We start from the raw sequence: 27,712 nt of genomic DNA on the forward strand, positions 1-27,712 counted from the left end.
GCCTCCGGCCGGTGATTTGCATTCTAGCTGGCGGGAAGGCAGTTTGGGGAGATTAGTCGCTCGAAAGTAGAGATTTGTCACCGGGCGACTAATCTCCCTGAATCTCCACGTGTTTCTCTGCCCTAAGAGCAGATAAAGTGAGCGATGAAATTTATCATGTACTGTCTCTTTAAAAATTCGTCAGACTATTCGCCATCTAAAACCTGCAGAATTGCGGTTTTAGCCTATGGGGGACCTCCTAGAACCCATTTGGTGGACTTTGAAAAATCTAAGTTTTTTATGGTTTAAAAAAACTCCCATCACCTCGAAATTTGACCCTTGATGAATCTGCCCTAAGAGTAGTGATGGGTGCAGAAGGGTGGTTTGTTTAAAAAAAAAAAAAAGTGCCCTTAAGGTGGCCGTACATTATAAGATCCGCTCGTTTGGTAAGGTTTCTAAACAAATGACAAACATCTTCCCCCCCAACATTTGACTGTAACCACCAGAATTTGGGCTGTTGGCAAAAGGACTGCATCAGCACTGCGAAATATGCTGACGCTATATAAAAAAAAGTTAATGTTAATAATATATATATAATACACAAAAGCCATGAATATCTTGTAAATTATATCCTTATAAACGGTGAGTTCTGATGTCATCAGCTATAAACGGTGAGTTCTGATGTCATTTCTGTCACATGACTCATTGAAATGTGTGTATTATAATAAATAAAGTACCCCCTGTTGCAAAATATGAGGATATTAGAAGTTACATTCGGCCTCGTGTTTTTATATGGTCATGAAACTCCCCGGTAACTTATAATATAGTTATATTTTACAAGAGGGGGTACTTTATTCACTATATATATAATACACAAAAGCCATGAATATCTTGTAAATTATATCCTTATAAACTTTCGACAGTGATGTCATCAGTTATAAATGGTGAGTAATGATGTCATTTTTGCCACATGACTCACTAAAACTTTAATATTATAATAAATGAAGTAGGCCTTCGTCCTTGTGCTTTTATATTTAGAATAGGGGGTACTTTATTCACTATATTTATATATATATATATATATATATATATATATATATATATATATATATATATATATATATATATATATATATATATATATATATAGGTAATTTGGTTCTTCATACCTTAAGTCTACTAGAAAATCATGTAAATATTAAATAAACCCAATAGGCTGGTTCTGCTTCCAATAAGGATTAATTATATCTTAGTTGGGATCAAGTACAAGCTACTGTTTTTTTATTACACAGAAAAAGGAAATCGTTTTAAAGAATTTGGATTATTTGGATAAAATGGAGTCTATGAGATACAGCTTGTCCGTATTTTCGGAGCTTCCTGGATAACGGATCCCATACCTGTATTTATATATATATATATCTCACCTTCTATCCCCTCTTATCTCTTTAAAGAAAACTCCTCCTGTTTTGCTGTGTGAGACAGGGAGAAAGTCCCCTCCTTTAGAGGGATCAGTACAAGAGCTGCCCCCTCTCCCATTCTCTCCTTAAGCTCCAGTCGCAGCCCACGGGCTCTGCTTCTCAGCTGCACATTGTTGCAGTGTGCGAGACGACAGCGCTAGAGTCACACTCTCAGTAAGTCCCTGTGCATCAGTGATACCCACAACTCTCTCTGTCTCCCATCTGTCGGCTGCTTCTCTTTGGTTTCTTTGCACTCTCTAATCGCTGCATCTGGGGGAATCTGGAAATCGCACACAGGCGGCAGTAGCAGTAGCAGCATCAGTAGCAGCAGTCGCATCAGAAATCTGGACGAGATGGCTCAGGTGTGCGCTGGTTTGGATGTGGAGCAGCCCTTTGTCAAACCCTTGTTCTGTCGGAAGGGGGCCCTCAGGCAGAAACTGGTGCACGAGGTGAAGGAGCACAAGTTCACAGCCAGGTTCTTCAAGCAGCCCACCTTCTGCAGCCACTGCACCGACTTCATCTGGTAGGTCCAATGCTTATTTAACTGCCACCCTGACTCTACTACTCAGTGCCACCTCTGTCTCTCTGTCTGTTCCGGGAGCAGGGGGTCTGTAATTTCCACCTGTTGCTAAACTACACAGCCAGAATTCTGGGAGCTGCAGTTCTGCAACAGCTGGAGAGCCACACAGGTCCCCTTGGGTTTGAGAAGCAATAGAAAGCTTGGAATCCAAACAGGAAAGGTCCTGTAATTTCCCCTATATAATCCCCCCACACACTGTATCAGTAAGATTAAGGGGAAAGGTGAGATGATCTAAGAGAATGCGGCTGCCCCCCTGAGAATTTACATGACTCGTTGAGCTTTCTGAAACTGGGGGATGAGATCCACAAGTGGCTGACTATCAAGATGTATTGACTAGTATAGGTATTAACATCAGGGTAAACTGGATGCCGCCAGTCAGCTGCAGCTATGGATGATGGGAATTGTAGTGCACCTACAGAGCTTCATAAAGTACTAGGAAAAACCCAATACACTTAGACACATAGATGCTGCCTGTGACTGTAACGTCGCCGTCAGCCCTGCTGGAAGGGATCCGTGATGGAATTCTATGGAGCTTCCATAGATAATAATACCCAGACATTAATAATGATAAGTAACAAGACAAGGCAACATTGTAGTCCGCTGCCTAAAAAACACAGGTGGTGCTACAGTCACATCTCTTATATCTGCACCTATTATAATAAATATTATAAATACCTGGGTGGCGGGGTATAGAATCTCAGTATAATATGGGCATTTTATAGCTGCATCTGCTTTCTTTAATCCGTCTCCGTATGAAGTGGCTCTGTATAGACAGCAGGTAACAGCGTGGCATCCAGTGCCCACACCTTCTGTTATTGATGAGAAGGTTATAGACAAAAGAAGAATTGGTGGAGGGCACTCCAATTATATAAAAAAATTGAAAGAGGTGCAAAAAAGCCCCAAACCACTCCAATATAGTGGTCGTATTTAGACTGTCGAGCCCATAATATGTACAATGAAGGTATATGGCACGGCTTCATAGGGACACAAAGCAGGGGAATGTCTTTGATGCACAATAAACATCAAGATTTTAATTTGGAAGGCATAACTAGTTGTTACTGGGCCCCATAGCAAATTCAATTTAGGGCCCCAAAATATTTATAAGTTGGCCTATTTTACCAAGATATATTAAAATTGCTAATTAATTAGGGTCTTACTGGGCCCCCTACACTCCTGGGCCCCCCTGCAACCGCAGGGTCTGCTTCCTCTATAGTTACGCCCCTGTTGGAAGCCATATTATTCCCAGCAGTCCCTGCCTAGTGGAGCTTACAATCTAAAACCCTATCCCATTCCCTCAGTGGGCTCCGTTAGATCCTGTATGTGTTTTAAGTGTGGGAGGAAACCCACAGAAGCAGAAGGAGAACATACAACTCCTTGCTGACCTGTCTGGAGCCTAGGACCCAACGCTGCCCTCCTGCTGCCCACAATTGCCACTTATGAATGAATTTGCAGGCATATTAGATATGCAACATATTGGTTCATGTGCTAGAGGAAATCCAGATGGTGCAGAAGCAAGAAAGGCACCCATTAAATGTCCGACATATTCTGATGATATCATGTCAGCAGGGGCTGGTGTGTAATGTATATGATAGTACTTTTCCAGTTGCATTTCCAGTTGGCATGTCATCTCATCAAATCAAAGATGGCGGCAGCACCTAGGCCTACTCGTTCACTTCAGTTTAAAACTGGACTCATATCGAATCTACTAATTGATTTGGTTGCACACAGCATGGCTGCACAGAAACCAGAGTGGACTTCACCTTGACAATTACTGCCAGTTAGCCATGCAGTATACACGGTCCATACGTGCCTAGATTTGAAAAGGTTGAGTTAGTAAGAGTATTGGCCTTCTGTAAAGTTTACTGAAATTTGTAGATTTTGTGATGTGTTGCTGGTTGCCGATATTGCATGGGGGTTAACAAACCCTTGGGACCTTTGGAAGTAGAATAACCTGCAGGTTAGAGGAGTAGGAGGCATCACAGAATTCCTTGAGGATGAGATTTGTATAGGGCTCAATAAAGACCAAATTCTCATGCATACCTGCGGTTTGTATGCTAAATCAGTTGCTCAGACTACTCACATATTATATATCAGATAAGAAAATCATGCTGACTTCTCCAGCTTTGCAACTATTTCGGCAACTATGTATCTATTCAAAATCTGCACCTATTCCAACAGCTGTGCACCTATTCCAACAACCGCACACTTATTCCAGCAACCGCACACTTATTACAACAACCATTCACCTGTTCCAAATCTGCACCTATTCCAACAGCTGTGCAACTATTCCAACAACCGTGCACTTATTACAAAAACTGTGCACCTATTCCAAATCTGCACCTATTCCAACAACCCTACACTTATTCCAACAACCTTGAATTTATTCCAACTGTGCACCTATTCCAACAGCCGTGCACTTTTTCCAACAACCCTGCACCTACTCCAACAACCGCGTACCTATTCCAACAACCGTACACTTATGTCAACAACCGTGCTCTTATTCCAACAATCGTGCACTTATTTCAACAGCCATGCACCTATACCAACAACTGTACACCTATTCCAACCAGCGTGCTCTTATTCCAACAACCGTGCACTTTTTCTAACAACTGTGCACCTATTCCAACAACCGTACACCTATTCAAACAACTGTTCACCTATTACAACAACCGTACACCTATTCCAACAAGCGTGCACTTATTCCAACAACCGTGCACCTATCTCAACAACCGTGCACTTATTCCAACCACCTGCAATTATTCCAACAACCGTGCACTTATTCCAACAACCCTACACCTATACCAACAACCGTGCACCTATTCCAACAACTGTGCACCTATTCCAACAAGCATGCACTTATTCCAACAACCGTACAAGTATTCCAACAACCGTGCACTTATTTCTACAACTGTGCACTTATTCCACCAAGTGCGCACCTAATCCAAATCTGCACCTATTCCAAATCTGCACCAATTCCAAATCTGCACCAATTCCAACAACCCTGAACCTATTCCTATAACTGTTCACCTATTCCAAATCTGCACCTATTCCAGCTGTACATATATTGCAAGTGTGTACCTATTTTAAATGTGCACAGTGGTGAAACTATAGAGAAAGCCGACCCAGCAGTCATGTTTGGGGGAGGGGGACTGGAATGCCCAGACCACGGGGTCCTATTCCTCTTTGTTCCTCTAGTTATAAAGAATTCCCCCCATCCAAGCCACTCTCCTACCTACCTGCAGGTGGGGAAAGAGGGACACAGACGGGCAGGCAACACCAGTGCGAGGGACGGGGGGGTCAGAAAGTGGATGGGTGGACGGCTGGGTTGGAATTGATGTACACCAGGTCACTCCAAAGATTTTTTTTCGTGGTGGGTACCTGCCACTGATTAGTTACGCCACAGATTGTGCAACAAATTAATTGTGCACCTATTCCAGCTGTGAAGTTTTTCCAGCTGTGCACCTATTCCAATTATGCACCTGTTCCAGCTGTGTCTATTCCAACTGTGCATCAATTCTGTGAAGTTGTTCTGACTGTGCACCTTCTATATTGTATACTTTATTCTAATTGTGAATTTATTCCATCTCTACCTATCCCAACTATGCACCCCATTCCAAATGTGCACCTATTCCAGCTGTGATAACTTCAACTTTGCTGTGAGCGAGGACTGTTGGAATATTCTGCTAAAATCGAGGGATGCACCATGCCAGAGAGTGTCTGTACAGTATTATATAAATAATATGGCTCAACAGAGATAACAAATAATTACCCCGGATTCGTCAGTCCTGTGGGAGTTCAAAGCGTTCTTATATTTCGAGCGCTTATCTCCACTTACAATTAGGGAAATTCAGTGCAGCTCATTGAAGCTTTAAATTCATTTTTGCCAGTTCCTTTCTGCACATTGTGAAAGAAACTTCCATGATGTGTTCTGTGAATAATGGTATGAAATATGTTATTCTGACTTGGCACAAAATGGGATCAGAAACTGACCTAGATTTTTATTGTTTTATTTTTGTATAGTATTTTGTAACAAAACACATGTAAAATGTAATTATAGTCAGGATGTCTGGATTTCCCTGCTTTACACAGTATATATCATTTATTCCAGCACTGCAGAATAGTTTTTTTGGTTTTTCTCAACCTATTACAATATTTCTCCCCAAGTGATACCCGCATAGATATGCAAGTCTTGCCAAGGGTGTTGGGAGTTGTACTCACAAGAGCTTGGGAGGCTGGGCTTTGACATACCTGATTTATAGTTGTTTTCTTATTATTTCTGCCATTAGGAGTTGGATTACTAGGGTAGTTGTCTGCTCCATGTTGGGTTACAAGGGTAGTTCCCTGCTCCCTGCTGGATTACAAGGGTAGTTCCCTGCTCCCTGTTGGATTATAAAGTAGTTCCCTGCTCCCTGATGGATTATAAGGGTAGTTCCCTGCTCCTTGTTGGATTACAAGGGTCGTTCCCTGCTCCCTGTTGGATTATAAGGGTAGTTCCCTGCTCCATGTTGGTTTACAAGGGTAGTTATCTGCTCCCTGTTGGATTACAAGGGTAGTTCCTTGCTCCCTGGTGGATTACAAAAGTAGTTCCCTGCTCCCTGTTGGATTATAAAAGTAGTTCCCTCCTCCCTGTTGGATTATAAGGGTAGTTCCCTGCTCCCTGTTGGATTACAAGGGTAGTTCCCATCTTCCTGTTGGATTACAAGGGTAGTTCCCTGCTCCCTGTTGAATTATAAGGGTAGTTCCCTGCTCCATGTTGGTTTACAATGGTAGTTCCCAGTTCCCTGTTGGATTACAAGGGTAGTTCCCTGCTCCCTGTTGGATTACAAGGGTAGTTCCCTGCTCCCTGTTGTATTACAAGGGTAGTTCCCAGCTCCCTGTTTGATTACAAGGGTAGTTCTCTGCACCCGGTCAGTTTACAAGGGTAGTTCCCTGCTCCCTGTTGGATTACAAGGGTAGTTCCCTGCACCCTGTTGGATTACAAGGGTAGTTCCCTGCTCCCTGTTGGATTACAAGGGTAGTTCCCAGCTCCCTGTTGTATTACAAGGGTAGTTCCCAGCTCCCTGTTTGATTACAAGGGTAGTTCTCTGCACCCGGTCAGTTTACAAGGGTAGTTCCCTGCTCCCTGTTGGATTACAAGGGTAGTTCCCTGCACCCTGTTGGATTACAAGGGTAGTTCCCTGCTCCCTGTTGGATTACAAGGGTAGTTCCCAGCTCCCTGTTGTATTACAAGGGTAGTTCCCAGCTTCCTGTTGGATTACAAGGGTAGTTCCCTGCTCCCTGTTGGATTACTGGGGTAGTTCCCATCTTCCTGTCGGATTACAAGGGTAGTTCCCAGCTCCCTGTTGGATGACAAGGGTAGTTCCCAGTACCCTGGGGTATTTCCCTGCTCCCTGTTGGATTACAAGGGTAGTTCCCAGCTTCCTGTTGGATGATAAGGGTAGTTTCCAGTACCCTGGGGTAGTTCCCTGCTCCCTGTTGGATTACAAAGGTAGTTCCCGGCTCCCTGTTGGATTACAAGGGTAGTTCCCTGGTCCTTGTTGGATTACAAGGGTAGTTTCCTGCACCTGGTTAGGCTACAAGGGTAGTGTCCTGCTTTAGGTTGGATTTAAAGGGCAATTCCTAACCTTTGGTTCGATTATGAGGTTAATTCCCTGCCTCAGGTTGGATTATTGGGAAATTCACTGTTCAAAGTGTAGTTCCCTGCTCCAAGTTGAATTACAAGGGTAATTCCTCACCTTAATTTGGATTACAAGGTTAGGTCCGTGGTTCAGTTATAAGGGTATTTCCCTGATCCAGGTTGGGTTAAAAGGCTATTTCCCTGATCCCTGAGCCGGCGAAAAAAAAACGGACACCGGCTTAAAAAAAAAACAAACTAAAAAACGGACGCCGGTGTCAAAAACGAGAATTTTTCGGCAGCGAAGTGCAAATTCGCCCATCACTACTGATCCACGTTGGATTACATGGACATGTTAATTACTCTAGGTTTGGTTACAAGGGTAGTTCCCTGCTCCAGGTTTGATTACAAAGGTAGTCCCCCACCTTAGGTTGGATCACAAGGTTAGTTGTCTGCCTCAGGTTGGGTTACAGGGGTATTTCCCTTGTCCAGGTAGGATTACAAGGGTAGTTCCCTGCTCCACATTGGATTACAATAGTATTTCCTTACTCTAGTCTAGATTACATGCAACCTGTATTCTGGGTTGGATTACAAGAATAGATTCCTTCTCCAGCTGCTCAAGAAACAGCACTTCCAGATATCTTAAATTCAGGTTTGAAGTTTAGGTGCCATAAGCAAATGCACTAACCTGTGTTAGTAAGCTATCAGCCCCCATAGTTTTTTTAAATGCCTCTATGGAAATTTAACATTTTTTGTTTGGCCGCATTGAGAAATGGATCCTCAATCCTATTGGGTCAGATGTGTGTGCATTTCTTTACAATTACCCTATAGTCAGACCCATATGATTTTACCTGGGAGAGGTTTCAGTTGCAAAGTGCCTTATGTACTATATATTGAGGAACTGCAAGTTTTATGACTTACTTTAAAATAAAAAAAAATCTTTATGCATTTTATGAACAGGCAAAGCAGTTCCTTATGCTTGGGTTAATCATATGCAATGCATAAACAAGCAAGGGTAATATTACCATATGTCCTTCATTATACTTCTCCAGGACTGTACGCATATTAACTCTCATCTACATTTGGCATAAATAAACTATTAGGAAGATTAATGACATATGAGTATGGAATTGGCACCTAATTATAAATGGGATATCTTCCTCCCTTTGCTCAGCCATACTTCTCCACGCAGCGGATTACAGTCTGTCTCTTCTGTCTTTGGAAGAGGGTCTGGGTCTTTTTCCAGAAATGCAGTTAAGTAACAACATAATAGCCAGTCTCAATGGGTATGTTACCATTGACTTGTGGAACATTTAAACCTGGTGTAGAAACCTCTGTTTGATCCATTCCCCCATGAAGCTCATAAATAGATCAAGATACCAAATGCCATTTTTGTAATTTATATTAATTTCTCCTAATGTTCCATATTGAACAACTGGGACCTTATAGACCATGCCACCCCAGACTTGCTTAGGGATCCCCAAATATTCCCTAGACCCTGACTGCTTTCAAGTGTGTCCTACCTCTTGTGTATACAATCAGGACCAATGTGGAAAGTTTATGGTTTTAGTTGGGTATCCTCATATTTGTACCTATGAGGACACCCAACAAAGGAAAAACAGAGGCAATGTTCTCAATCATATAAAATCAGCTACATGGCTCTTAAGTTGTGTTGATCTGTAAATCACCATCCCTAAAGTCCTCAACCCCTACAGGACCTTTAAAAATCATATTAAATTTGGGGAACCGTATAAATAGACACAAATCAAACTGATATCTCAGCGCGTTATCATAAAATGCCAAAAAGCATGAGATATACCATATTTAAAAAATGACTCACAAGGAGACATAAAGTTTGGAGAAGTTACTCTAGAAGACCACATAAAAGATATCCTGGCCTACAATGGCTTTACCTTCACTGTAAATTAGTCAGTGGTAGGCACAAGACATAAAATTACTGTTTTACTGGCTTAGGAAAGCAGAAAGCCACTGTCCCACACTGAGTTTTTTCCCGAATAATTTTTTGGATTTTTCCCGTAAAAGGTCATAGACACTTCAAAATAGGATAGGGACTTCTGCCATTGACTTATACACGACCTCAGCTGGTCTGAGTTGGTGGATTTTCAGAATCAGGCTTTTTGCTGGATCGGAATTTGAAAAATCTTGTAAAATTTGCTTTTAAAACACCCCCCCCCCAAAAAAATGCCCCAAAAAAGCCCAACCAGAGTTTAGTAAGTAACCCCCTAAATCTAAGTACCATGTATGCCTTAGCATTTTCTCTGTAGATTCTCTGCCCTTTCTATTTTTGTCTTTTTCTTTTCTGAACATAGATTGTAATAAGGGATACTTAGGATTTAGGACCGAACTTCACTTTCACGTATATGGAAAGGATTAGAGTAGAAGGTTGACCGTTACCTCTTATCTCATGATTCCAAAGAGGAGACAGTAGGTGCTTCACTTGGATGGTCACCCATAAGTGTTCCTTTGGTGCCATTATGGTCATTTACAATAGGTTGTTCCACTTACTTAAAGGGATACACCCTATGGCATCCACCACACCAGCTCAGGCCTTGATTATCCTTCAAAAAGTGTGATGAAGCCTGGCAGGTGTTTGGCTCAGGGAGAGACACTTTTGCAGCTGAGTTATTAAGCACTTATTTGTCAAATGGACTCTGCAAGCCCGAAGGCTGCAAGCCACTGTAAATAGACCAGACTTGCAGGGTGAATCTAGCAGCTGTGCTCATGAGTGAGTGTTATGGTTAAACACCCTCTATTTACATTTAAGATGACTTATCTTGGCATTTTGTTCACTGCAGTACAGCCGGTCCCGGTGTGCTGTACCTAATAGTGCTTTTTTAGAGCAATAATCAATAGTACAACAATTTATATGTAGGAAAATGAATGTGGTTAAAACTGAAACTCCTGGCTCTGCATTTTCTATAGATTAACTTTATTTTAATAATAAAAGGTGATGTTGGCTGCAAAAAAATGTACTTCTAGGAGAGCTCTCACAGGCAGATATATTTATAGTAAATTATGTACTGCAAAATGGACTAAAAACGTCATATTAATAAGCTATTTTCTTCTTCTGGTTAAATATAGAAAGGATGTAATTAGCATCAAGCCCAAGGTGTCAGACAGTGTTCAAGTCAATGAATAAAAGCTCATACATTAGTTCCTATTATCAGTCATTAATAATCTACAAGGGAATTTGCCATCCAGAAAGGAAGTTGCTGCAGCACATCACACCATGACGAAATTAAATGATCCTGTTGCTGTGCCTGTTGGATCTATCAGCTTTTGATATGTAGTACCAAAGGCAAAGTTGTCTTGCCTATTGTGTTGGCATTGCAACATCTGTCCTCTTATTTATGTTTATCCTTGCAATAAATAAACCGAAGGTTGACGGTTCTTCAGTTATACATAGTCAATGTTATAGCAGTAGATCAGCACCTGCCTAACACAACCATTTACCTACAGTAGTTGTAGCATTGGTGTAATCCGTGTTGTAATGGGACCTCCTGTCTCTAATTTAAAATGTTGTTCTTCTGCTGTTGTAGGATGTCAACTCAAGGCATCTTCCACCAGGGACTGCAGTAGAATATGAGTTGTTGAATGTTGTTGTTCCAATTTTGGAGGATGTCAACACAAGGCATCTTCCACCAGGCACTGGAGTAGAATTTGAGTTGTAGAATGTTGTTCCTCTGCTTTTTTAGGATGTCAACTCTAGACATCTTCCACCAGGTACTGGAGTAGAATTTGAGTTGTTGAAAGTTGTTCCCCCGCTTTTGTAGGATGTCAACTCAAGGCATCTTCCAACAGGCACTGCAGTAGAATTTTAGTTGTTGAATGTTTTTCCTCTGCTTTTGAAGGATGTCAACTCAAGGCATCTTCCACCAGTTACTGGAGTAGAATTTGCATGTTGAATGTTGTTCCTCTGCTTTTGTAGGATGTCAACTCAAGGCATCTTCCACCAGGCACTGGAGTAGAAGTTGCGTTGTTGAATGTTGTTCCTCAGCTTTTGTAGGAAGTCAACTTAAGGCATCTTCCACCAGGTACTGGAGTAGAATTTGAGTTGTAGAATGCTGTTCCTCCGCTTTTGTAGGATGTCAACTCAAGGCATCTTCCCCCAGACAGTGGAGTAGAATTTGAGTTGCTGAATGTTGTTCCTTAACTTTTTTAGGATGTAGAATTAGAATTTGAGTTGTAAGATGTCAACTCAAGGCATCTTCCACCAGGCACTGGAGTAGAGTTGTTGAATGTATAAAACACCCCTGTGATAAAAAAATTGAGACAGTTTTGCTGCCGTATGATATTTATCAAGTGAGACTTTGCACCTTTGCACTATATCATGCCAGCAGAATTTTGGGGCCCTGTGAAAGGCCAGTAACACAGCAACTGTAATATGGTAAACTGAATGCAGAACCTGTAGAGAAAACTGCTGGATAGTGACCTTTTTGCTTTTGCTATGGCCCCTGCAATGGCTTGGTACTAGCCATTGCAGGGCAACCAATAATGCTATTGAGTTATGTACTTGGAACTAATGAGTGGCTAACCTGGACAGCAAGAAAGGCATCAGGAACCTTTATATACTCTATAGCTGTACTTAAAGTGGGGGTGATCTGGAACATAACAAACAAGGGAAAGTTGTGCTCACCACTAGTTTTTAAAAATCATTAGGCGGGGGTGCAATGAGGGTGTGACCACAAAATACATATAGACAAATACAAGATTCCTCTGCACTCAACCCATTATCAATATATTTAAGACAGAGACATTTTGTGCATACTGCTACTGAAAAATGCCTTACCCTTTAAACAAAACAGGGATTGTTTGTCCATATATTGCAATATATCTAAGCTGGCCAACTACGTCAAAGTCATCCCATATCTGGCCAGTCCTACGCTTAATTTTCATCTGATTCATTAAGAATTCTATTGCTTCATTATACATTTTACAAAGGGACTAGGTTTTACCTGCAACTTACTAGCTGCTTTCAAAGTAAACCTCCATACTTGGCTGCCCTTTTATTAGACACCAGTGGGATCACCTGACTATAGTTGGAGAGGGTGGGAGCTACAACATGGAGCTGGTCACTGCTCTTGTAGAACTATAACAAACAAGGGAAAGTTGTGCTCACCACTAGTTTTTAAAAATCATTAGGCGGGGGTGCAATGAGGGTGTGACCACAAAATACATATAGACAAATACAAGATTCCTCTGCACTCAACCCATTATCAATATATTTAAGACAGAGACATTTTGTGCATACTGCTACTGAAAATGCCTTACCCTTTAAACAAAACAGGGATTGTTTGTCCATATATTGCAATATATCTAAGCTGGCCAACTACGTCAAAGTCATCCCATATCTGGCCAGTCCTACGCTTAATTTTCATCTGATTCATTAAGAATTCTATTGCTTCATTATACATTTTACAAACGGACTAGGTTTTACCTGCAACTTACTAGCTGCTTTCAAAGTAAACCTCCATACTTGGCTGCCCTTTTATTAGACACCAGTGGGATCACCTGACTATAGTTGGAGAGGGTGGGAGCTACAACATGGAGCTGGTCACTGCTCTTGTAGAACTATAACAAACAAGGGAAAGTTGTGCTCACCACTAGTTTTTAAAAATCATTAGGCGGGGGTGCAATGAGGGTGTGACCACAAAATACATATAGACAAATACAAGATTCCTCTGCACTCAACCCATTATCAATATATTTAAGACAGAGACATTTTGTGCATACTGCTACTGAAAAATGCCTTACCCTTTAAACAAAACAGGGATTGTTTGTCCATATATTGCAATATATCTAAGCTGGCCAACTACGTCAAAGTCATCCCATATCTGGCCAGTCCTACGCTTAATTTTCATCTGATTCATTAAGAATTCTATTGCTTCATTATACATTTTACAAAGGGACTAGGTTTTACCTGCAACTTACTAGCTGCTTTCAAAGTAAACCTCCATACTTGGCTGCCCTTTTATTAGACACCAGTGGGATCACCTGACTATAGTTGGAGAGGGTGGGAGCTACAACATGGAGCTGGTCACTGCTCTTGTAGAACTATAACAAACAAGGGAAAGTTGTGCTCACCACTAGTTTTTAAAAATCATTAGGCGGGGGTGCAATGAGGGTGTGACCACAAAATACATATAGACAAATACAAGATTCCTCTGCACTCAACCCATTATCAATATATTTAAGACAGAGACATTTTGTGCATACTGCTACTGAAAAATGCCTTACCCTTTAAAACAAAACAGGGATTGTTTGTCCATATATTGCAATATATCTAAGCTGGCCAACTACGTCAAAGTCATCCCATATCTGGCCAGTCCTACGCTTAATTTTCATCTGATTATATTGCAATATATGGACAAACAATCCCTGTTTTGTTTAAAGGGTAAGGCATTTTTCAGTAGCAGTATGCACAAAATGTCTCTGTCTTAAATATATTGATAATGGGTTGAGTGCAGAGGAATCTTGTATTTGTCTATATGTATTTTGTGGTCACACCCTCATTGCACCCCCGCCTAATGATTTTTAAAAACTAGTGGTGAGCACAACTTTCCCTTGTTTGTTATAGTTCTACAAGAGCAGTGACCAGCTCCATGTTGTAGCTCCCACCCTCTCCAACTATAGTCAGGTGATCCCACTGGTGTCTAATAAAAGGGCAGCCAAGTATGGAGGTTTACTTTGAAAGCAGCTAGTAAGTTGCAGGTAAAACCTAGTCCCTTTGTAAAATGTATAATGAAGCAATAGAATTCTTAATGAATCAGATGAAAATTAAGCGTAGGACTGGCCAGATATGGGATGACTTTGACGTAGTTGGCCAGCTTAGATATATTTCAATATATGGACAAACAATCCCTGTTTTGTTTAAAGGGTAAGGCATTTCTCAGTAGCAGTATGCACAAAATGTCTCTGTCTTAAATATATTGATAATGGGTTGAGTGCAGAGGAATCTTGTATTTGTCTATATGTATTTTGTGGTCACACCCTCATTGCACCCCCGCCTAATGATTTTTAAAAACTAGTGGGTGAGCACAACTTTCCCTTGTTTGTTATAGTTCTACAAGAGCAGTGACCAGCTCCATGTTGTAGCTCCCACCCTCTCCAACTATAGTCAGGTGATCCCACTGGTGTCTAATAAAAGGGCAGCCAAGTATGGAGGTTTACTTTGAAAGCAGCTAGTAAGTTGCAGGTAAAACCTAGTCCCTTTGTAAAATGTATAATGAAGCAATAGAATTCTTAATGAATCAGATGAAAATTAAGCGTAGGACTGGCCAGATATGGGATGACTTTGACGTAGTTGGCCAGCTTAGATATATTGCAATATATGGACAAACAATCCCTGTTTTGTTTAAAGGGTAAGGCATTTTTCAGTAGCAGTATGCACAAAATGTCTCTGTCTTAAATATATTGATAATGGGTTGAGTGCAGAGGAATCTTGTATTTGTCTATATGTATTTTGTGGTCACACCCTCATTGCACCCCCGCCTAATGATTTTTAAAAACTAGTGGTGAGCACAACTTTCCCTTGTTTGTTATAGTTCTACAAGAGCAGTGACCAGCTCCATGTTGTAGCTCCCACCCTCTCCAACTATAGTCAGGTGATCCCACTGGTGTCTAATAAAAGGGCAGCCAAGTATGGAGGTTTACTTTGAAAGCAGCTAGTAAGTTGCAGGTAAAACCTAGTCCCTTTGTAAAATGTATAATGAAGCAATAGAATTCTTAATGAATCAGATGAAAATTAAGCGTAGGACTGGCCAGATATGGGATGACTTTGACGTAGTTGGCCAGCTTAGATATATTGCAATATATGGACAAACAATCCCTGTTTTGTTTAAAGGGTAAGGCATTTTTCAGTAGCAGTATGCACAAAATGTCTCTGTCTTAAATATATTGATAATGGGTTGAGTGCAGAGGAATCTTGTATTTGTGATCTGGAACATGACATAGTGTTGATACCATATATATTTTAAGGGCACAACCATGTACAGTAAACTACTCATGAAATAAAAGAGCCAAACACCATGGAAAAATTTGGCAAACCTTTGTGGGGTCAAAAATATATACCGGTAAATGGAGCTTGGCATGGCCTTGTCACACACACCCCTAACCTTAAGCCACTAGTTTTTACTTAATGACAACTAGTTGAGGGGTGGGAAATCTGTAGATCTTCTGGAATGCTAAAGGGTTGCCTAGCCCATATCAACCAAGGCAAAGCTGGAGGACAACAGGCATTTAAACCAGTGAGAATCGTAATACAGTATATTCAAAATCATATAAAATATAATGCTGAACAGAATAAAAAATATAGATATATAATATAGAACATGATATGACAACATGATTAGTGGTTTAATAACATCTTACTTCCAGCTAGGCCAACAGTTGATTACCCAGTCCCAATACAATACTACTTTGACCAATGGCTGTTTTTACTTTCTATACTGCCTATTGGAATAATGATTTCTGCTTGTTTCTCTACAGGGGCATTGGCAAGCAAGGATTCCAGTGCCAGGGTAAGATATTTTATATTTAAAAGCTCTATCTGTGTTTCTCAGCCTCTCTCCGGAGAAAGCCCACTGCTAGCATTGAGCAGATGTATGGTGGAACTATTGAAAAGATTCTGTGCTTTCTTTTGAATGAAGCTTTACTGTCGAGAGCTCAGTCGTTATCTTTAAGCTAATGTCTGCGTTTTATATGTGAATAAATGTCAGCTGGATTTGGAAATTCTTTTTTCTTCCAAAAGATATTTGGCCCAATTCAGTTTGCTGAGGACTCCTCCACACAAAACCTGCATATTGGGCCAGAGTAATAACAAGTTGATATCTCAAGCAATTAAAAACTACCAAATAGGATGTGACATATATTCACAAGGAGACAACATGGAAGAGAGAAAGTCATTCTAGAAGGTCACATAAAATGTATTGTAAACTACAATGCCTTTACAATCATCATAGTAATAGTCATCACTCAAAAGTCACAAGAAGCCTGCATTGTCAGCTTAGGACAATAGAAAGCATATTTTGGTGTCCAAAACCATTCTCCAACCTGGGAATAGTAGTTAGAATTAGAAAACATGGTGGTTGTCAACACAGTTTTGCAGAGGACTTTTTATGTTGGGAAATGTAGGCACAATGCAACTAGTAAGGGGACCAGGGTCCCTGTGTACTAGGGATAAAAGTATAAAAAAAACACTGGTAAGTTTAGTTCCCTTTATCTTTTGAGAGAGAATTTGTCTTGAAGTGAAAGAAAATGTTAGGGTGCCTTCTGCTCTAGCAAATTCTCCCTTGAACTCCACCACCTAGATGTGAGGAGCAGTAGAGGCAATGGGCTAAGGGTTCTGCTTTCATGTATATACAGTAGGTGCCCCCTTGTCCTACCTACATTATTATTTCCTGGGATGAGGTTCTGCTGATTAGTGAGACAGGGCAGAGATAAAGCAGTTTAAGGCATCAATCTGGTCTAATGATAAGCCATGTTCACAAAATGAAAAGAATGCACTATATCAAACCTGTCACTTTAATAACCTTTACAAATTAAGTTAAAAAATTCAGCGAGCTATTTCGTGTTGCAGAGTTGCCATGACAACAGAAGAAATCATTGGTGTTGATAAATGCCTCAGGAATGCCTCTATGATTGTGGGTAATTTTCTTTTTTTTTTTTAGTAGAAATTGTTTCTACTCCGAAGGAATGCCTTTTTCGCAAAAACATATTTATTTTAACCTGTAAGTCCTAAAATGATTATATAGTAGACTAAACTGTCTAAAAAAGTACAATCTGTATGTGATATGTCTATTGCCTATGGGAGGAACAACGTTCCCAAAAGAACAGTTTGAGAGCTACATCATCATCTTGTTACTAGCAGCTGTAATAGACCAGATACTCAAAGTACAGGTACGGGATCTGTTATCCGGAAACCCGGTATCCATAAAGCTCCGACTTATGGAAAAGACTGTCTCCCATAGACTCCATTTTATCCAAATAATCAAAATCTTTAAAAACTCTTTCCTTCTTCTCTGTAATAATAAAACAGTACCTTGTACTTGATCCCTACTAAGATTTAATTAATCCTTATTGGAAGCAAAGACAGCCTATTGGGTTTATTTAATTTTTACCAGATTTTCTCAGAGACTTAATGAAGATCCAAATTACGGAAAAATCCATTATCTGGAAAATCCCAGGTCCCGAGTATTCTGGATAACAGGTCCTATACCTGTACAAGTGTTCACAGATATCACAGCATAGAATTATGGAAAGTCTTATGATTGCACGTGTTTGTAACCAATCAGATGACCAGTAAATGTTTCCTGCTTGGTTGCTCAAGTAACAAATTTAAGGCCATTGAATAAATTACCCCCTATACCCCCATATGTAATAAAAGACACTTAGGGGGTTATTTATTAAACATTGAATGCATCGATTGATTTTTCTTATAAAAACGGACTTTTAAAAAATCACGAATTTTTCGGAATTCATTAAACCCAGATGATGGAAAAGTCCGAATCAAAAAATCCGGCATCTCAGACCTATTGAGGTTGCATATAAGTCAATGGGAGAAGTCCCAATGATTTTTTAATGTGCGCTGGGTTTGAGTTTTTGGGCAAAAAACATAAGAAATCTCTTTTTCGGGTGAAAAATCTGAAAAATTGTGAAAATCAGATTTTTTCCTGCAAAGCAAATTTTCGGAAAATTTTTATAATAAATAAGCGTAAAAAACCTGAGCGGATTTAATCAGAGTTTGCAGCAGAAAATGTTGAGATAAAATCGGACTTTGATAAATAACCCCCTAAGTTTGCCCAAGAGTTGTAACCCTTAGTAATAGTGATGGGCGAATTTATTTGCCAGGCGCGAAATCGCGGCAAATTTGCACAATTCACCGCCGGCGAAAAAATTCGCGAAACACCGGAGTCCAAAAAAATTCGGAAAAAAACGGACGCCAGCGTCGAAAACGGACGACGGCGTAAAAAACGAGACACCGGCGCCGTTTAAGGGCAATTAAGGGGCTCCAGTTTAAAGGTAACATTTGGTTGGTTGGTACAGTTTACTAGACCTGGTGAAGACTTTATGAAATTGCTTCATTACATTTGAAAAGTCTAACTAGAGAGTGATGTTCTTCAATATGAAAACCAAAATCTAAGTTTGGTGGGCCATTGCAAACCACCAAGCTAACCCGGTTTCCTCATTGAGGGACAGAGATTAACAAAATAATTTTGAGATACACATAGCTAAAAACCAAGCATAACTAATTCTTAGTTAAAGCAAAGTCCTTTTCATATTTTTTTATCTCTAGACTGGACTGTCAGAATAACCCATGAAAATCTTTGCCAGTTCCCCAAGGAGAATCTCTGTCCTAGATGCAAAAATTAAATGTTTTAGCATTTGGAATCATTTGATTTGTGCTATTTTGAAGTAACCTGATTACAGCAAAGTTTGGAGCATTTCTGTTCTGATAGTTCTTCTGTAAAACCATGAAGACCTTAAAAATTTTATGGGGATCAACAGTGTCCTCACGCTCTTTAATGCACATTAGGCACCATGGACATGAATGCCAACTGCTTTGCTGGCTGTTAGAGAGGTTCTCTTGGTTCTTTTTGGTCAGATTGTTTTTGTTTATTTGTTTCCTATGTACTGTTTGTGCTATATTTTCATTAGCTCGTTGCTTTAAACGTCAAAAAGTAATGCAGTGCGTAACAAGGAACCATAAATATTGTATAGTGCAGAACAAACAACCCACCCACTCCAGCGACTTTTTATTCTCTCTATTGCATTATAAATAATATAACAAACATCTGTAGACGACCTGTAGATATTTTATTAGCTGCTGAGGTAGTTGGTCTTCAAATGCTTAAGAAATTTGACAAAAGATCAATGTTCGCTGGAAATATCCTGCAGGCAATGGGTTTTTTTGATAAGTGCAGATTAAGGGGCAGATTTATCAAGGGTCGAATTTCGAAGTAGAAAAAACGTCGAAATTCGACCATCTAATAGAATCCTCCGTCATTGGAATTCGAAGTTGGAGGATTTTATACATCGTGCGATCGTACTTCGAATCGAACGATTCGAACGATTATATGGTACGATCGTACAATTCTCCCAAAAAATCCTTTGACTTAAAAAAACTTAGCAAAACACACAGGAGGTCCCCGATAGGCTAAACAGCAATTCGGCAGGTTTAAGTTGGCAAAGTATTGAAGTCGAAGTTTTTTTCAAGAGACAGTACTTCAATTATCGAATGGCCGAATAGTCGAAAGATTTTTACTTCGAATCGAAGTAACTTTGAAGTCGTAGTATCCTATTCGATGGTCGAAGTATACAAAAAATTACTTAGAATTTCTAATATTTTACTTTGAAAATTCCCTCGAATTCACTTCGACCCTTGATAAATCTGCTCCTAAGTGAAAAGCAGAATAAAAACAGAGGCTACAGGATCCTCACAGCTTCATTCTCAAAATACAAGATTGTAAAAAGTAAAATATGTTCTCAGCAAAGCCCAAAGTGGAATTGTAGGTGCTGGGTGCAAGCCCGTTGTTTGTTTTTTTTTTTTTTTTTTTTAGGTGTTTTTCCATTGGCATAAATCACATGTTTCCATCACAGCAAAGTCCACTAATAAGTAGGATATGTTTACCTTTAAAGTTATGAATGATGCTATGTATTCCTAAGCAGTCACACACCAGTCCTTTGCAGAAGATGTAATGAAACTCCATACTGTCACTTGCTAAAATCTCATGATTAGGCAATATGGATACACACTGGGGATTTTACAAGATGAGTCTGGCACTAGTACAGGAAACCATAAAACAAGCAGTTTTTTGTCTTCCGCTTATTGTGTATAACCCTTGGCAGTGACTGTGCTAACCCTGTTGATTTGTAATTTGCATAATAATTTGTGTGCACAAAACTCATGGCTGGTGTTTTAGAGAAGAACAGTGAAAGGACCCCTGGATCTCCAGCCTCAGAGAAGTCCATTGGTCATAAAATGTCACATGGTGAAAGTATGCACCATTTAAAATGACATTGTTTAATAATAGAGCAGTAGGATTAATAAAACTTCTCACATGACATTGTTGAATAATAGAGCGGTAGGATTAATAAAACTTCTCACCCTATGGCTTTCCTTGACCTGACAGAAGTCCAACAACTGTTGAATTATGATGGGAGCTGTAGATTTCATTTGTCTTTATTATATAGTCTACATCTTCTTCTGCACTTTACAGAGTTTATATAGTACATCGTTCACATTAGTCTCTGCCCCTTACGGTCTATGCTCCCTATTATGTATTTTTTTTTACAAGCTATGGATCATTTTATCAGGAGCCAACTGGGTTTCCTTTTTTTTGGAATGTGGAAGGAAATCAGAGTACCCAGAGGAAGTCTACCAAGAATGAGGAGACCATACAAACTGCAGGAATCAGACCTAACATTCAAGTGCCAACACTGTGTACTGTGCCACTATGTTGTCTGTAGTTTTCCATCAGTGTAAATGTTGCTGGCTATACTGCTCAGAACTAAGCAGCTTTATTTTTTAAATATGGGTCCTTGTATTCTATCTTTGTTTTAGTACCACTTTGATTCCTTCCTTGACACTAGTGTATGATATAATAAGAGGCACCTGGGCAGCCCCTTGGCACAATCTTAATTCACATTCATTGCTGTGAAGATCAAGCTATACTATTGCCAGTTGAGTTTTATTTTGAATAAGCTCTAGGGCAAATATTGTCAACCATCAGAATTCCAGCCATATTAGAAGATCTGTACCATTTCCAGACCTCTGAACTTGCAAGGTATAGATGAGCATTAGGTGTTATGCCAAAGGTTGCCTAACCCTCGGTATATGACTTGTGTATTTCCTAATAAAGGCTGTTGTCTTCTACTAGTTCTCTTCTAGAATCTGATGCCTTCAACTTATTATTTATCAATTGTATGAGAGTACATGCCAGATTTAAATTTGGTTGCATGCAAACACTTTTAAGTCAGAAGGGCAAGATCCAACCTGCAGCCAAAAAAAGAACTTGTATGAGGTCTTAATAAACTAATAGCGATTCAGTGTTGAAGTTTTACAATTTATGGGTCATCTGCTGCCTATACGAGAGAGAGATTAAGAATGTAAAGGTTTCAAGCTCTCAGAGTGCTGACGTGATTCTGTAGGTGCAAGTATGCTGCATTCTTGGTAAAAAAACATGGGGAACTGCAACCGAAATTGCACATTGCAGTTGTGTTGGTTTCTTGTAACTGCGCATGGCTTCCTGCATTCTCTCAATAGATTTAGGCTGGCAATTTACAAGTATCTATCAAAGTTGTGTTTCACACAGAGCCTTCAATGGAGTTCTTTTCCTCAATCTTGATTTATTTTTTCAAATCCAGTGTGATTGTGGCAGAGCTTTTTGTTGCTCGTTCACCTGTGGTACCCTTTGGATCAAAAGTGACTTGGAGTTTGATGAACTTTTATGGCTCGATGGAACGTTAAACCCTCAGAAAAATTGAGGTCTCAGTGGTGATAGTTGGTAATCAAAGAGGTTAATAACCCCATGACTGATTGTTATATCTACAATTGTGAAATTTATGTTGGATGTGAAGGAGCTATTGATGCTTCTGATGGAAGGCTTATACTAATGATTTTATTCTGCTCACTTCTTGCCGTATCTATGGTTATTGGTCATTTTGGGATATTATTTTTGTGGAAGTTCTGGGAGATATGAACAGATGCAGCAGAATGTATTATGATTAAATGATTAAACATAGAAAATTAGATTGATATGGAAAGCCATTGAATAAATCTGCATGATAAAGAGGCATTTAATCTTTGATGAGTTACATGGAAGTACTTGGCAGATGTAATTTGTATTTTGAGAAAGGAAAGACGGATAGTGATGGGCGAATTTGCGGCGTTTCGCCGAAAAATTTGCGAATTTTGAGCGAAAAATTCGCGAAACGGCGCCGGCGCCCGTTTTTGACGGCGAATTTTTGCCATGAATTTTCGCGGGCGTTTCGCGAATTTATTCGCTCGCGCTGAAACACGCGAATTCGCGGCTGGCGAATAAATTCGCCCATCACTAAAGACGGATAAGTGGCATGGCTACTGAAAGGACTGGCAGCAGTCACTGATAACAGCAAATAGGTAGACTGGAAGGTCAAACATTACCAATGGACCTTTTTGGTTAATAATGCAACTTCTTAAGAATATGTATCAATATATATTATTAGCATCAGATTCGTTGGAATTTAGGAGCATTCCAGCAGATTCTGTGTGATTGGTCATGGCTTACTGTGACACATCCTGAAGTCCTGCCTTTTCTTTTTATTTGTTTTGTATTTTTTTCCCCTGATGAAGACCTTTTCTTAAAATAGTCCTGATACCTTGGTTACTCTCCTGGGGAGTCCTGTAAGTATTGCACCTCACATTTATGTTTTGGGTGTGCACTTTCAAATTTTTCTTAACTTGTTATTTCCATCCTGAAGTCGAACTGAGGCAAAGGGGACATTGTCTGTAACCTACCCCACCAACTTTGTCAAATGGTAGGGAAACAAGTGCTCCAATGTTTCAATGCAGTCTTACTGTGAAATGAGTTGCAAGAGATTCCATCTAACCGCAAGGATCCGAATGGTGCTCGGAAACAAGACGTTTGGAAATAAAAAAAAAACAAAAAAGATTTCCAGGTGAAGGGAGCGTACCCTATGAAGTCTCCTCAAGAAAGACTCTTTTAATCCTTTAGGCATAAATAGTACAACAAATAAAATACAGTAACTTGGCACATGAATAAGATGTTCTAAATTGCCTGGCCAATTATCTTACAAGACCCTCATGTTAAAGGGTTCTGAGGCCTTGATGTCCCTTCTGGCCTTCTCTCATGGGAGTGTCTTCTCCCCCACCATCTCTCGTTCTAATAAGTAGGCTTGTTTTATACTGTTTTAACATTCATCATATTCCACTCAAACCCACCCATTTGCTAGTTACATTGTCAGGGATTGCCTACTATGGGCAGTGTTGGACTGGGACACCAGGGGCCCACCCAAAAACCTTAGGCCACGGGCCCACCATCAAACCTTAGACCAGGGGCCCACTCTCAGTACTAATATTCTTCATCTCCTCAATCAACCTCTATTCTCCTAGTTTGTTTTCTTTACATACTATATTCCAGCAGTATTACTGGGGTCAAAATCCAGTGCCATTGCTATGTACAGTAGTCATGACTGGTTTAAACCAACATCCACAGAATGATTGGTTTTGGCTGCAATTAAATCTTGCTTGTGCTTGTTATGATGGCTGATGAGTCCAGACTCCACCAAGGAACAGATTGTGGATGAGTCCAGACTCCACCAATGGATGTGGTTCATGCCAAAACAGACTATGGAATTATGCCTCTCCCCTTAGCCAATTTTTGGACTTCCCTGGCTTCATCATCGTTGGCATCATTGGCTTTATGGAGACAGAAGTTCTTCCTCAAAGCTGTTAGAAGTAAGAACCTTGCTAAGAACTTACCGATGATCCTCATCATCCTCTACAAATGTTCTCTGCTCACATTCCCATGTTGCTGGTTTGCTTCAGATAATTATTAATTCTAACAGATGAGCCATTCTAATCTCTTGGTTTCACTTTTAATTAATGCTGTTTTCTGGGGAGATGACAACCTTGTTACAGAGCGTGTAATTGTTTGTGAGTTTAATAAAGCACAAAAATATCCATTTAATGGCAAGTGCTATCAAATTTAAGTCACACATATCATATTTCATTATTACAGTTAGCAACAAAAGAGCTTACTTTAGCAGAGATGACTGCAATCCTTATTGTTAGGGTAATGCTTTGAAGTTTTTAATTTATTTAGTATTGTATATGCTGATCATTGGCACCATATAGACTTAAGGTCCCCATACACTGGCTGATATATAAGCTGCTGACAGATTAAAGGTGGCCATAGATGTAACAATTACGATCTTTCTTGGAAATACACGCGTGTAGAGCTGAATTGTCAGAATCAATAGAAACAATAGAATTCTACCTCTATCTGATGATTCAACACTAACAATGGCTAATATTTAGGTGCCTTCAAAGGCACTGATCAAAATTTTCCATCCAGCCTGATCGACGAGCTGACCGATATTCAAGTTTTCAGCCGATATTATTTGACTAGTTTCCCACCATACACGCACCGAATATTGTATGAAAATTGGTTTCGTACGATATTATCTCTGTGTTTATGGCCACCTATAGTCGGCAGCTTATTGGGCAGTATATGGGGACCTCCACCGGGCTTCCATGATCAATATCTGCCCGTAAGTTGGCCAGATGTCGATCGGCAGGTTTAAAAATTTCATCAGATCAAGGACTGCAAAATATAGTATTATTAGCCATATTCTTATTTAGGCTTTAATTAAAGAACTAGGTGCAAATTTGACTTTGTAAAAAGATACAAAGAGAGGTGTTTAGACTTATGGGTGCACGGACAATGCCCCACACAGTTGATAAGACAAACTGTAGCAGAGCATAGAGTGCAAATGGGTGCATAGCGGAAGGCCAGACCTTTGGAATAACTGGCCCAATTATTAGGGTGCTGATGCTGGAACACATCTATGCAAAGAATGGAGCAGCACTGAAGGCTTCATGGGCATATGTTCCAGCTGGAGCACCTTAGCAATGTTCTAGTGGGGCTAATGGATCTGGTGGGGCTGTTAAAGGTAACATTACCTTCTCTTACTTCATGGGTCACTAAAAACAGCAAATATTTTAGGAAAGGGCTAAACTTGATAGATATATGTCTAACATCAACTACTAAGTTATACTGTACAATTAGTAAATGCTAGGAGAGTAAACCTGGTACAGGTATGGGACCTATTATCCAGAATGCTCAGGACCTGGGGCTTTCCCGGATAATGGATCGTTATGTAATCTGGATCTTCTCCTTAAGTCTACTAGAAAATCATGTAAACATTAAATAAACCCAATAGGCTGGATTTGCTTCCAATAAGGATTAATTATATCTTAGTTGGGATCAAGTACAAGCCACTGTTTTATTATTACAGAGAAAAAGATACAAAGAAAAGTGGTTAGACTTATGGGACAATGCCCCACACGTTGCGCGAACTGCAAAAATTAGTTTTTTTCATTTTGCCCAATGTGTGGTGTATTATGGAAATAGCCGCAGGCTTTGAATCAAGCAAGGCATGTGTTAGGCCACCATTGATCCAAAAGGAGGGGCCAGAGGGACAGGCGTGGATTTGTGGCAAGGTACAAATTAAGGGGTGGCATACTTCCCAGCCACACTTGAGGTTTGCTCTTATCTGGAGCACTAGGGACTACGTGCCCTATCCCCATGCAGTTGGTGGGGGAGGGTCAGAGCCTTCCCAAATTACCACTTATTGGCACACTTTTTTTTATTTTTTAAGACCTTATGAAATAATTTGAGTCAAACTTGGTGTTTACAAAAAATGTTGCCCACAACAGATAACATATGCATGGGTGTTCAGTATTCTGTACGAGGTTATTAGTGATGGGCGAATTCGTCCTGTTTCCCTTCGGCACGAATTTCGCGTTTTTCCAGCGAAATTCGCGAAGCTGGAGGATAATTTGTAATAAATTGCTGGCGTTAAAATGTGCGCCAGCGTCACAGTTGCTGTCAGCGCCCATTAAAGTCAATGGGCGTCCGTTTATCGTCACCGCCGGCAAAATTGTCACAACCGGTGGCAGCGGCAACATTTTTTCGAGGCAAATTCCCAAATGTATTCCCCGGCAGCAAAACGGGCAAATTCGTAGCAAATTCGCACCTGCCGAATAAATTTACCCATCACTACAGGTTATGCATCTTTTTGAATAATGTCCCTGCATCTCGGTATCATGCAAAACATAAATAGACTGGAGATTATAAATAATAGGCTGTATCATCTGGTCCTGTTGCCTTATCCCATTGCTTTACTTTATTTAATGGGTGCATTAGTGAATCACATAACGACCTGATGGCTTTATTTTATTTGATCACAATCTGTCATCAGGGTTCATATTCGGTTCAGGATTCCACCCAATTTTATTTTTTTATGGCAAAATCAAAATATGACGGATCCCTACTTTAGAGTGTTTTTGAAAGAAACCAACTTATAGTTTCAATTTGGTGTATTTTATCCTTTAGATTTTAGGCTAATGGCACCCAAAGGTACTTTTTAGACACAGGCAACACTCTGGGGAGCAATATATTAGCAATTTACAACTGCTATTATCAAGAAATGATTAAGTCTTAAGTAAAGACTTTGTGGACTTTTAATAATCATTTATTGGTAATCAGGTCTTTGTTTATCTTTATCTGTGTCTACTGTGTCTTCAGGTGTTTTTCTTTAGGGAGTATGAACATAGTAGTTGCGGTGAGAAAAGAGGTCATTTGCGACCACAAGTGCAATTTCAAGCGCCATTATCATGTTTTTTACAATGCAGCATTCCCACCCCCCATGATTCCAGCTTAATACCGGTGACCAGGGGAGATGCATCTGGCGCAATGGCAGACAGTTTTAACACATTGGGGGTCGTTTATAAACAATGAGCAAATTTGCACCTGGGCAGTAACCCAAAAGACCCCTTTCTACAAAAAAATATGCACGAACATTTTAAAAGTGCGCAGAGAGCTGTGGGCAAGTTTGCATCATTTGGAGATAGTTTAGTTCCCCTTTAATGTTAGGTTTGACGTAAGTAAGCATCTTTGAAATGTTTTTCAATGATTCTGGCTTTCATTGTACGTGATCGTATAAGTTTAAATATAATCCTTTTATTCTACGTTTTATATTTCCTCTGCTGGTTACCCAATCACTCCAATTAAGGCTTAGGTAGCTGAAGTCTCAGATAATTCTAATTTGGCTGAACAGTGTCATATATATTCCATTTGTAAAAGGGCCCGGCCTGCCTAATGTGCAGCTGCTTGGAATATGTAAATACCCTTCGTTTTTGTGAACCTTCTTAACGCCTACAAATGAAGCTTTTTTCCCATCTTGATCAGAGGCATCTTTAATACTGGCTCACATTTACAGCCACCCACAGGCCTTGCTGTCTATCTACTTAGTTAACCACTTCACTGACCTTCACTG

General features: G+C 40.0%; 1 protein-coding gene across 2 annotated transcripts in view; it reads left to right on the top strand.

Moving 5' to 3' along the window:
- The first annotated feature begins 1,516 nt into the window (after positions 1 to 1,516).
- LOC108697820 (protein kinase C gamma type) overlaps positions 1,517 to 27,712 on the top strand; it is a 165,773-nt gene continuing 139,577 nt past the window's right edge. For both annotated transcript variants that reach the window (XM_018228255.2, XM_018228258.2), the window contains exons 1-2: positions 1,517 to 1,959; positions 16,139 to 16,170. In XM_018228255.2, coding sequence (XP_018083744.1) covers positions 1,790 to 1,959; positions 16,139 to 16,170 — 202 coding nt within the window. In that variant the 5' untranslated portion in view covers positions 1,517 to 1,789. The remainder of the gene's footprint in view (positions 1,960 to 16,138; positions 16,171 to 27,712) is intronic.

The sequence above is a fragment of the Xenopus laevis genome, chromosome 7S, assembly GCF_017654675.1.
Source record: "Xenopus laevis strain J_2021 chromosome 7S, Xenopus_laevis_v10.1, whole genome shotgun sequence".
NCBI lineage: Eukaryota > Metazoa > Chordata > Amphibia > Anura > Pipidae > Xenopus > Xenopus laevis.